The sequence below is a fragment of the Python bivittatus genome, unplaced genomic scaffold, assembly GCF_059951505.1.
Source record: "Python bivittatus isolate LINGU-HERP-01145 unplaced genomic scaffold, Pbiv_v1 ctg000520_np1212, whole genome shotgun sequence".
Classification (NCBI taxonomy): domain Eukaryota; kingdom Metazoa; phylum Chordata; class Lepidosauria; order Squamata; family Pythonidae; genus Python; species Python bivittatus.
This window is the reverse complement of record NW_028277080.1, coordinates 588,723-601,256: the sequence shown is the minus strand read 5'-3', so window position 1 is coordinate 601,256 and position 12,534 is coordinate 588,723. Positions and strand designations below refer to the sequence as shown.

The 12,534-nt window shown below is 37.7% G+C and overlaps 1 protein-coding gene across 2 annotated transcripts in view; it reads left to right on the top strand.

Annotated features, from left to right (window-relative positions):
* Positions 1 to 12,534, top strand: part of TNKS (tankyrase) — a 99,769-nt gene that overhangs the window by 45,665 nt on the left and 41,570 nt on the right. For both annotated transcript variants that reach the window (XM_007434776.4, XM_088147458.1), the window contains one exon: positions 8,230 to 8,324. In XM_007434776.4, the coding sequence (XP_007434838.2) occupies positions 8,230 to 8,324 (95 nt within the window). The remainder of the gene's footprint in view (positions 1 to 8,229; positions 8,325 to 12,534) is intronic.

The window sequence follows — 12,534 nt, the reverse complement described above, 5'->3', positions numbered from 1 at the left end:
AGTGCAGGATGAAATTTATGGAAAGTAAACTTCAATATCTCTGCATTGTTTTATCTACTTGCATTACATTTCTGAAAATGGATTTCTCTTAGGTTATTACATAGTGCTAAAAACTGGAAAATAAAAGCAGCTTGAAGCGCAAATGAGTGTTCTTTTAATGCTGAATATACTTAATAATACTGTAAACCCCTCAGTATAAAGGAAAGATCAGAGGGATATGCTACCCCAGTTTAGAGCCAAAACCTCTCCATGCTTTCTGCAAATGGAGCAGAGCTATTTGAGTGGATCTCATTTCAAAAAGTGCTTCACTGCTTTTCTTTAACTATTACTTGGGAAGTGGAAACTATTTTGCTTTTCCTCCATTAGCTGGTATTAATTAATGCAGTGTTGAAATATTACTAGCATGTGAAGTCTTAACTATTGTGATTTTACCTGTGGGAATGGGAACAAGAATTTCCTTCCCCTTTCTGCATATTATGTAAATGCAGTTTATCTTAATTTTAATAATTTCTGCATAGCCTAAGAAGCGTGCTCATGAAATATGGAGAAAAAATATATAATACTCCCCTTATTGTTCTCTGTATACTGTTAAGATAACTTCCATGTCTCCTCCAACGGAGATGTACAATTGTTATTTATGCTGTATAAAGTTATGCACTTGGAGACTGGAATAAAATTACACATAGACATAAGCACATACGTACACATACACATGTTTGGAAAAATGTAAGGCAAATACATGATTCTTCTGCCATGCAAATAATCCTTCCCTGCCCCAAAACAATGCTGAGATTTTTAATACAGTTTTGTCAGTGAATTTCAGGACTGGAAATAAGAACCTGGGATTCACCAGTCCTGCTCTGTGATTAGCTACAGTAACATGCTGATTAAAAGTCACAATTCAAATGTTATAACTGATGAGAATGTGAAGAGAAATTTAATGTACAAATAATTTTTTTTGTATATAAATTGTAAATCTTAATTCTTGAGGGAAGGAAAAGAGGAGCCCATTTTGGTATATTATAATGTTGGATGGATTCCCAGATTCACACTGATAATATTTCACTTTAATAGACAGTGTTTTAATAAATACTTGATTAGTTTTACTTTTAATTGTTGATCAGGTTAGATAATTATCAGATATTAACCAGAATTTACATGCAAGGCTTTTCTGAAGCACTGAATACATACCTAGAAGAATCCTTCTTATTTTTAAATGCTAAGGATACTTAATCTTCAACTGCTCATTTTTTTGGTTAACAGTTGTAATGTAAACTTGGACTTTTTATCCCAACCTGATAGTCCAGTTTTGTATAACCATACCACCGACTATTTCCAAATATTGTCAATGGATTATGTTATACTTAACTGGAAAATGTTTTGTTTTACTTACAAAAGGTGGATATATTAGAGTGCAGCAAACAAATGTGGGAGACGTAAGAATCCTGTAAAATAGTCCTTATTTTAGTTATCACAGAAATAAGATGATGTAGTGTTCCTAGTCCTGGGTCGAATTCCCAGTCAACTATGTAACATTCTGAATGATCTTGAGCCAGTTACTATACAGTATCTCAGCCTTGCCTTACAAGATTGTTAGATTATATACTTGGAAGAGAACTGGAAGAAAAGCAAGATATAAATGTTATACATAGAGGGCCTTTAAGTTCAGGTAGGAAAAATAGATATCTTGTTTTCATTCATTCATTCATTGTGGTATTTCAAGTCTTATCTGCAAAGTAGGAAACTTGCTAATTGATACCATTGTTATTTTTAAAATAACAATTTGTATAACTTGTTACTGGCAACATCCCAGTAAAATACTAATTAAAGGTTCCCTTTTTGTTAAGCTGATTTTGTTCCGGTTCTGATTCCTTAATTTTGTGTCCATTATTGTTTGAGTCCCGATTACTAATCTATGAATCAAGGGGAAGGCTATTTTTTGTTTGTTCTCCGTTTCCCCATAAAAGCTGCTTGGAGATCTGGAGAAACATGCCTGGGGTTGGTATTAAAGGCTGCAGTGGTGAATGGAAACAGGCTCTTGATATTCTGCTGGCTCTTGACCTCTTCCATGAATAGATTTGTTTTTCTTTTTTGAAAGTTGGAGAAATGTTGTTCAGCTCCTCTTATTAGGCAGCTATCTTGTCCTGATGCAATTTTGCTGAAGAAAGAGATTTTCTTTTTACCATTGTTAATAACATACTATACTCAACCAAGTGTTCTTTAGATGTTTTGGATGACAATCTCTGATAATTTGGTTATGTTGTTTTATGTTGGTAAAGTTGGAATTTGCATGCACAGTACCCTTAATGGAATGTACAAGAGGTTTCTGACACAAATATTGTAATATATTCTCATTCTCTAGCAGTTGAATTCCAGTACAGAAGGCTGGCCAGCTAAGCCAACAGATTTATTTATTGTTCCTACGTTTTCCTTCTGTTTTTATTTTCTAGATGAATGTATTCTCTCCTAATGTCTCCTGAGTATATTTGTGGGATCAGTTTACTCAGAGGAATCACTCCCTAATATGCCTCTTGTCTCTCAGTGGCCCTGTCTGAAATCCTTTTTAATCTATCTGAATCACAGTATTCAAACTGAGTTGCTGTAACAGATGGTTATTTTATTTATTAGATTTATATTCTGTATTTCCTTTATTGGTAGGGTAGGTTGGGCTGAATGACTAGCCCAAGGTCACCCAGTGAACTTTCTTAGTTTAGGGTAGATTTGAACCTGGTCCTATTGCAATCTATAATCACTCCACCACACTGGATATTGTAAATTATTTGCATGGATTACTTGAGCATACATGTTGAGGGACATGTATTTTTCATTTCTTGTCATTTGCACTAATTTCCTACCTTCATATACTTCAGATTGAAAAGTTACATTCTGTTAAGATTTTTCTTAACATCTTTTTTACATATTTATGCTTCGTTATCATGGTATTATAGAGTTGGAAGGGATAGTTTAGTTCATAGTTGGTGTCCAACCTCATCCTCTGTGCAGAAATCTAAATCAGACTCTCCAGTCTCTACCTGAACACATCCAGTAAAGGATAGTTTTAAATTACCCTTTCTGAGTAGTTGATTGGACTATCAACCATCTTTTATTTTTAGGACATTTTTTCTAACAATCAAGTGAAATCTGTGTTCCTGTAAATTAACTCCTTTCTTCCATGTCCCATACTTTGGGACTGTAGAGGACAGTTTTGGTTTTCTTCTGTATAGCATCCCTTCAGGTATTTGAAGAGTGTAAGTGATTCCCCAATCTATTTTCTCAAAACTAATTAGAATCAGAAATTTGAGAAGAGATGGAATCATTCCCCCACTCACACAATTTGTTCACAAGCATCCATGCCGGTGTTCCAGCTGTCTGGCTAAATTGAGCCACACCCTGGCATTTTTAGGAATGTGCAGGTGTCCATAGGCAGCCTTACCCCACCCAGGCCCTTAGCCTACAAAAGTATGGGTGTGTAGGAGAAAAAAGCAGAAGAAGGCAACAAGCAGACAAGGAAGTGGGAAGTGACATCTGGGAATGTACAACTATTACAGGCAAGCAAGAGGGTTATCAGTCAACTGCCAGGACCAGGAGCTACAGTAAGCTGCCCACTGTGGTGTGATTGCTGCCTGGAGCTTGGCTTAGACCTTGGCCTGAAGCTCGGCAGCAACCGGAAGAGGAGCAACCACACTGAGGCAACACTTCATCCCAACAAGCGCAGGAACTTTTTGGAGGGAGACAAAGGTTGTATGCCACTTTACAAATGTTAAGACTTTTATTGTTATAAGGATTAGCCATTAAAGACTTATTTATGTGGCTTGCGAAGCCTAAGAGGGTGGAGTTAACCCAGGGCAACAGCCTATTACTTGCTACAATAAAACATTTTGTACAGTTATCTTCTATGCTGTGGTGTGTCCAATCCTTGGAAAACAAAAAATCACCATATTGGCCTTTATTAGATGTCATTCTGTTACTTTCTCTGACCTGTCAAGATGGTTTTGATTTCCTTTGTTTTCTGGGGTTTGGCTCCAGATGTGATATAAGCTCTTTCCATTTCATCATCAAAGTCAATGAACATGTTAAAGGGTACTGGGCTGAGGACTGAATCATGATAGACTATACTCAATACCTCATCAGTGTGTTACTGTTGATGAGCAATCTTTGAGTACTCTTTTCAGATGTATTCACTTAAATGTCATTCATATTCTCAGCCCATGCTTTAGTAGCTAATAAGAATGTTATGGGGTATTTTGTCAAATTGTTCACTGAACTCAAAATATATATATATACAAGGTTAGTAAAGATTTGTTCTGGACAAATCGATGCTGACTGCAAAGTTTTCAAGAGAAGGTAAGACCTTATTATAGTAATAGATCAAAAAAAGAAAAGACCGCCATAGTAAAGCATTGCATAACCCTTAGCAGTTGCAGCCCTCATAGCAGGGCAGAGCTGCAAACAAGTGTCCCTATAGAACTGGCAATATAACCAGCAGTATATGCCTTCTCAGATATTGATATTAGACTGACTGGTCTGCAATTCCCTGGGCCCTCCTTATCCTATTTTTGAAGAAAGGAACACCTGTTCTCCAGGAATTTTCAAAGATAATTATATAGAGATTCAGCCAGATCATCAGCAAGTTCCATTAGTGCCTTAGGATGCAAATTATCTGTCCATGAAGTTTTGAACTCATTCAGAGTAAGTGGGTTTTCCCTGACCATATTTCTATAAACTTAAGCTGCAGTCTGTCCCTTCAGTATGCTCTTCTCAATTGCCTGGTAGAATACCTGTCTTATGTTTGAAGACTGAGCAAAAATGGATTAATTCACCCTTTCTTTGTTACCTTTTAACTTTGTGCCATCTTCACTGAGCATATGGTATACTGTTTTTTTTTTCATTGTTTTATTTTGAACATAGTTGAAGAAGCCCCTTTTGTATCCTTTGCCAACCTCAGCTCATTCTTAAACATCAGTTTTTCTGAAATCATTTCTGCAGTTCTAACTAACCTGCTTTCTTGATTTCTTTTCCTCTTTGTAAATTCTGTATGTACCTTTTTAATTCGTTCATTTTATTTACAGTCCCAGACCCATCAGTGTACTTTTTAATTTTTTTTTAATCTCCCCTAGTTTTTTTATAGCAGCCATGTTGGCTTCTTCTGTATTCTGTTTTCCTCTTGTTGGAAGTATTTGTTATTGTGCTTATAGTACCTCCTCTTATAGGAACTCCAGTCCATCTAGTGCTTCTTTTTCCATTAACTTTCCTTGTTCGGAATGCTACTTAGCACTACTCTACATTTATTAAAATCTGCTTTTCTGAAGCTGAAGATAAGAGTTTGATTACATCCATATTTAATTTAAAATCAAGAACTCAAACATTACATAATCACTTTCCCCAACATTCTTGTTACTTCCAATTCATTGATCTATCATCTTTCCATTAGCTAGTCACTGATTTTCTGAGCCTTTTACCATCCTCTGAAGGAGAAAGTTATCAGCAAGAGAGATCAGGAAGAATGAAGGAAGATCTCAGTGCTTTTCTGTATTGTCTTACAGGGGTCAGTTACTTCACTTCTGCTCTCTGAGCTCCAGACTCTTGTTTATGTTTATTAGAGTTTTCTTTTGCTCTTCCATGCTTGATTCTTCTTCAGAAGCCTGGAAGGTTTGAATTTCAGTGGTACAGAATATTTTCTTAATTGTTGCTTTGTTCTCATTCATTAAATTTGTTCCAGTGTTTAGTTTCCTGTGGAACATCACTATCCCTTTCAGTTGCTCCTGTAATTCATCCCTAAGAAATCCTCCCATATGTGTTGAATGTTAGCTAGTCACTGTTGCAGTTCCATTATTTTTTCTTCAAACCAGTACAAGCTTGAGTTGTTTATGAAGACCCAGCTTGTTTGTGTCATTCTATCATAATTTCTTCTTCCTGTAGTATTCTGCTGTCACATAACTGTTAATGTGCCCTTTTTTCCCCTCTGTACTCCTCATCCATCTCCTTTTTGAAGATAGGTAGGGGCAATATTTGTCACCTCCCATTATCTGGCACGGGGGACGTGGTGGCACAGCGGCTTAATGACGCTGAAAGTTGCCGGCCAGAAATGGTCGACGCTTCAGCAGTTCGAGTCCAGCCTTCGCGTTAACAGGGTGAGCTCCTGTTTCCGCCCCAGTTCCTGTCAACCCAACAGTTCGAAAACTCATGTGAGTAGATAAATGGGGACTCTCACTCCGGTGGGAGGAAAAATGCTGGTGGCACCTTGCAAAAGGAGTCAGGAGCAGTTGCTGGTAAGCGCGAAAAGCAACGGAAACTCCTCCTCCTGCGCTCGCCAGCTGGGCTCTGCCCTAGGAAGGAGGCTCTGGCAAACCACTTCCGAAACACCTTGCCTTGAAAACTGCAAGGACTCGTCCAAGCAGTCACTGCAGAGTCGGTAACGACTGAGCACAGATTTAAAAAAAAAAAAAAAAATTATCTGGCACTCTCCACATATCATTTATTTAAAATGTTTCTATCCCATTTTTTGATAAAACACCACAGTGACATCTGGAGTTGTTTTAAGATGGGTGGCTACATAAATGGGAAGGAAGGAAGGAAGGAAGGAAGGAAGGAAGGAAGGAAGGAAGGAAGGAAGGAAGGAAGGAAGGAAGGGAGGAAGGAAGGAAGGAAGGAGCTTTCTTCTGCTTTGCCTATTCTAAACTGCTTAGCACTATATGTTAATATTGGCTTGAATTAGTTATTTATCCAGGTAATTACATGCCATCAGAGTGTCGAATGGTGTTATTACTTTTCCATGCTGTGTGAAGCAGAATTCTAGTCCTGATTAGGAACACTATATTACAAACATCTGTCATCTTGTTTACTTTAGAGAAGTATAGGCTTTGTGAAAGAGAATCTTTTCCCTGTTACTGGACAAAATTCTCAATATTACAGGCTTTTTTAGCTCTTCTCCTAATGTTAATTATGTCCATAAAAGTTTATGCCCAATTGAGATCCCAGGGCCCCCAGAACCTGTGATATAGAATTTCTTGTCTGAAATTGTAATTTATTAATTCATGTTTAAATATTTAATACTATAACTGAAAGATTTGTCAGTGCATTTAATCTTCTAACATACAGCCTTACATTTTAGGGAACTGAATATAATCTGACATTGATCATTGTTGCTTTCAGTGTTATGTCACGGGCTTTGCTAGTTCTTTCTATGGATTGTAGTAAGAGTGCCACAGATACTATGAGAATGATTAATAATTGAGCCAGTTAGTAGAGCTTTCTTTCAAGAAGCAAAGTCCTTAAAGACTTGAACTCTCAAAAACATTAAAGCATTAAAATGAAGGAAATACTAAAAATTGCAGCTTCTTTTTAAAAGATTCTTGAAGTCAGCTTTCTGTGGCACTGCTTGGCATGACGTCTCTATAATTTTGTACAGGCTGAGAGGATAAACTCACATGGAAAGCCCGATGTTATTGTGATCCTGGTGCCTTGAGCTTTTATACAGTATGCTGGAGATGTGTAGCTATTTTAGTCTCGGTGCCAGAAGCACAATACCGTACTTGCCGAATAGGCAAAAGGCTTCCTCAGAAGATAATAGCTGAGTAGGACACGTTGTGTCTTGAATTGCAGAGAAGAGAGAAGTTTATATTAGCCACAAATACCATAAAGCAGGCACAGAAGACTGCCTGACTTGATTGCCCTGTAATTGAGTTAGTCTAGGAACCTTCTCCCTAGTCTTTCAGTCGGATAATCCAGAGAAGTGAAGCCTGGTATTCTGGGGAAAGTTGGCAAAAGCGGGAAAGAGAAACCTCAAGAAAATATTGGCTACCACAAAATAGCAGGCATGGTAAATTCTATATATAAGGTCAAGAATATTTTAAACCTGTTTTTCCATATTTAAACCTATATTTAGGAGATCTGTATTGTAAATGACAGGGTTAAAAAAAAATTTTTTTTAAAGGATTGGCTAAAGGATGGCTATTTAGGTTCATGTTATTCAGTACTAAGTGCTTAGAATTTATTCTTTAGATTGTATTACTTCCAGCCTTTGGCAGCCTCCCTCCCTTTAAAAAAAAAAAATCCTGTCACTTTCAAAAGTATTTTGCCATACAGCATGAAAAACTGCAATTTGAGGAAAGTACTTTGGTAATACATACTCAGCTAGCATTGCTACTTGTGATTAATGTCAATCTGAAATTTTGGTTCACTTTGGAAAGATGTTTAACTTACTTCTTTTATTGCTGTTTCTTATTACAGTCTACCCCATTACATTTGGCTGCAGGATATAACAGAGTTCGTATAGTTCAGCTTTTACTTCAGCATGGTGCTGATGTCCATGCAAAGGATAAGGGGTAGGTAAAATTGTATAATTTGATTTTGATAGCACTAGTATGATGTAAGAGGAGCTATGGGTGAAAACACCTTTTCATGGCATCCACACAGATCCAAAGATACTATTTGGAGGCCTCTTCCCTTCCCCTAAAGTCATTTGAAGCTGGTTGCTTTTAATCTTGTTTACATTTTTTAAAATTTGTATATTTACTCTCTTATTTCTGTTTGCGTCATTATTCTCTGATTTTTTTTTTATTCTGCTTTCCATCTTAGCATATTTTATTGCAGCGTATATTTGAATTAGTTATATTCTGTGAGCCATCCAGAGGACTGTGTTATGGAATGGCCTAGAATGTTTATCAGTAAGAATAAAATACTGATTTGAGTAAAAGTGGAATAGTCAGACAAACTCATGTGAGAAACCTACATATTGCATGTACTCATGTTGCCTCTATCTCATATAAAACCTGGAAAATGTCCACACAATGGCTCCCCCCCCCACTATATTTAGATGCTAAATAAAATATAACACTTGTATGTTGCCCAGATATGAGGAAAATATTTAGACAGTAACAGTGTCACTCCCCTGTAACTTATGATGGCAGGCGTGGTGTAGTGAATCCTGCAGTGTGCAAGGGGTTGGACTTGATGACCTCTTGGATCCCTTCCAACTCCATGATTCTATTCTATGAGTTTGATTTAAAGTATTCAGCTGTAGCTGTAAATTTGTTGGGTTCCTTTTTCCTGCCTATGAATGGTGTGGATTGCCTCAGTTTTAAAGTTCTGTTTTACTTTTCAACTTATTAAGGAAGAACTGAGTCCTTGAATGGGCTAAATATTTTTTTTCTGTAGCTTTCAAATTTTATGTATTTTTGGAAGGCATGTTACACTGATGTGATCCATACAAGACTGAGGCAGGATTTCTTTTGCCTAATTGGTTTATTTGAAGTTTGACCTTATTCTAAGAAGCAAACCATGTTTCAGTTTTAGATGGTATATCACCATTCCAGCATTTGTTTGAAACTGGTTCATGAATGCTAGCTTATTTTAATCATGGTTTTTATATCTGAACCCAGAATTCTGACTGGAATAAAAATCTAAACATTATGAAAGTCATCCAAAAATATAAGCAAAATATATCCTTTAATGAAATGTAAATATATACACACAGCAGTAAGACAAATAATAACTCCAAAATAGAGAAAAACAAAAGAACCCCCTGAAAGATACCACCCCCACACTTATGCAGGCAGAAAACATTAGAACTGTGCAAAGCATTGAAAATAAGCAATTTGTCAAATGCATTAGCGCAAGCAAAATAGCCCTCTTCAAAATATTAAAGCAGATATATCTTCTGGAAGTCATGGCTACATAGAATGCTTGAACAGTCTCCTATGCATTCCTAGAAAACATTAATACAATAGACATAAAAAAGGAAAAAAGTATATTTCCACAAATGAGACAAACTTTTGAAATGTTTGGGATATTGTTTGAGTACAAAATGGAGAGGAGGCAAACTAGGAATTTGCTGATGACACTATTATTAATTTGCTTGTATTCAAGATTGACCCTGGTTTGTCTAAGAAAGCATGGTTCAAACAAATCTGAGCTTTGTGTTATGGTTCAGAGGCCAAGAGACCAGCAATACAGTTTTGTGATGATGTGAAAGATTCTGGGAGTTAATTGAAGGCCACAAAACTGGCTGCATTTATTGGGCTCTCTGTGTAATTGAACTAATATTTTTCTAAATCTGGATGTTAGAAAAATTAGGGGAACTGTTTTAGGGGGAAAACTTAGGGGGAAGGAAGGAACAGTCATTAAGAAACCCTGCCTCTTTCCCCATCCCATCATACCTCTTGAGGGGAGGTACCTTCAGCAGCAGTCCCTATTCTTCTAGGTCAGGCAGGGAGAATTTACTTGGGATGGAGGCCTTCTAAAATACCTAGGCCCTGAGTTGTCTAGGACTTTATGCATCATAACCAATACTTGAGTTCCAGTAAGAAACAAACCAATTACCAAAACAGCTCTTACAGCAGTGGTGATACATAAAAGTACCATAATTGTCCAGAAGCATACAGGCAGCTGCATGTTGTGCCAGTTGAAGTTTCTGGGTCATCTTCAAGGACACCCTCATGTGGAGTAAATTTACGTAATCTAGGCATGACAAGAGTGAGAATAACTTCTTCAGAATATCCTGTTCTAGAGAAGGCCACAGCTGATGTACCATCCAAAACTGAGCAGAAGCCATTCTGGGCAGTCTCCACCTGCTTCTCTAGTAGGAGCCATGAGCATTGGAGGCCTCCCAGATTGCAGCCTTGCTCCATCAGTAGCCAAAATTGGTATCACCCCAGAATCTGTTATCATCAGAACTAATAGCAACTTTGTGTCTCAGCCTGTTTCTCCCCATCCAGATCCTGACAACCTCTAGGTTCTGGGTCAGGACTTCTACCACATCTCCTGTTGCATCTGTATCATCCTATTAATGATACCTCACTCTATGCCAGTAGATTACATCTCTCAATGGCTCCATATAGATGTTAATAGGAGCGAAGCAAACCCTGGGGTACCTCATATGAAAGTGCCTGTGGATATGACCTCTCCCCTTCCTCAATCACCAACTGGGTATACTCACACAGGAAAGAATGCAACAACTTCAAAATGGTGTCTCCCACTCCCAGTCCTCACTGGTGATCCAGAAGAATGCTGTGGTTGACAATCTTAAAGGCCGCCAAGAGTTCTAGCAGGACAAAGATAGTCGTGTTCCCACAATCTATACCATGTCACAAGTCATCAGTGAGAGCAATCAGTAGTTTCCATGTCATACCCTGGCCTGCTGATTGCCAAGGATCCAGATAATCTGTTTCTTCAAGATCCCTCTCCAGTTATTGCCCTACCACTTTCTCAACAACTTTCCTTCCAAATGGGAGGTTGAATATAGGACAATAGATGTTAAAACTTCTCTTTTTCTCTGACATATCAGGTACCTCTCCCAGCTTTGTGTTATCTACAAATTTTATAAATGACCTGTGGTACTCCAGTACTTCCCTCCAAGTGAAGTAGAGCCATTTATGAGTACTCTGGGTACAGTCATTCTGCTAACTTTGAGTCCATCTAACAGTAGTATCACCTAGCCCATATTTTACCATGTTATGAAGGAGAATATATCATGAGTAGAACCTGTAGAAGGTTTTGCTGTGATCCAAGTATGCCATGTCTACAGCCTTCTGTTCTGCTAAATAATGATTGTAATTATATCAAAGAAGGAGATAGTCTGGCACAATTTATATGCCATAAACCCGTGCTTTCATGGCTATCCAAGTGCTCACAAACATGCTGCTTGATAACCGGTTTGAAGATCTTGCCCAGTGTAGACTTCAAGAAGACAGCCTTCTCCTTTCTGAAGATGAGGATGACACTTGCTGTCTTTCAGTCTTCTAGGACATCACCTGTGCTAGTTTTTCAGGACTGTGGGATGTAATCCAGCTGGCCCTGGAAACTTGAGTTCATGTAATTTAGCTAGGTTTTCTCTTTCTTCACCTGTCTGTCCTGAGCCTCAGTTCTGTCCTTCCCCCAGAGTCGGAGCTATTATTGGCTAGAAATCCTTTCCTTTCTGAGGACAGTTGCAGAATGGGAGTTAAGTTCTGTCTTCTTATCATCACCATTACTGCTTCATCACTTTGTCCTTGCTATGGACCTACATCTCTTTGACTTTCCTTTTATTTCTTACATACCCAATTTTTTTGTTTGTTTTTGATATCTCTTGCAAACCTCAGCTTATTCTGATTTTTAGCTTTTCTAATGGAAATCCAACGGTTTCTGGAGACTACCAGGTATTCTTTGGTTATGTTCCCCTCCTTCCATTTCCTATACATGTCCCTTTTTCTCTTCAGCATTTTATACTCACACTGAGCTCTTTAGATTTTTTTCTCTCTCTCTCTCTCTCTCTTTCTCTCAGATTGTTTACAGTTTTACTTTCAGTATCTCATTTCATAGAATTTCCCATCTTTCCTGGACACTTTTCTCTTTAAGGATTTGTAGTCATTAGACCTGTCCTACCTTTCCTTGGGGTTCATAAAGTCTGTTCTTCTGAAATCCAGTATGCAGGTGTGATTCGTCTCAGTTCTGTCTCCTCTGGATGTTAGAAATTCAGATAACATGATCATTTTCCCCTATGGGCTAAAATTTTAAGTCAATATCTCAGGGTTTAACTGTAATCTGCAATGTATGGTG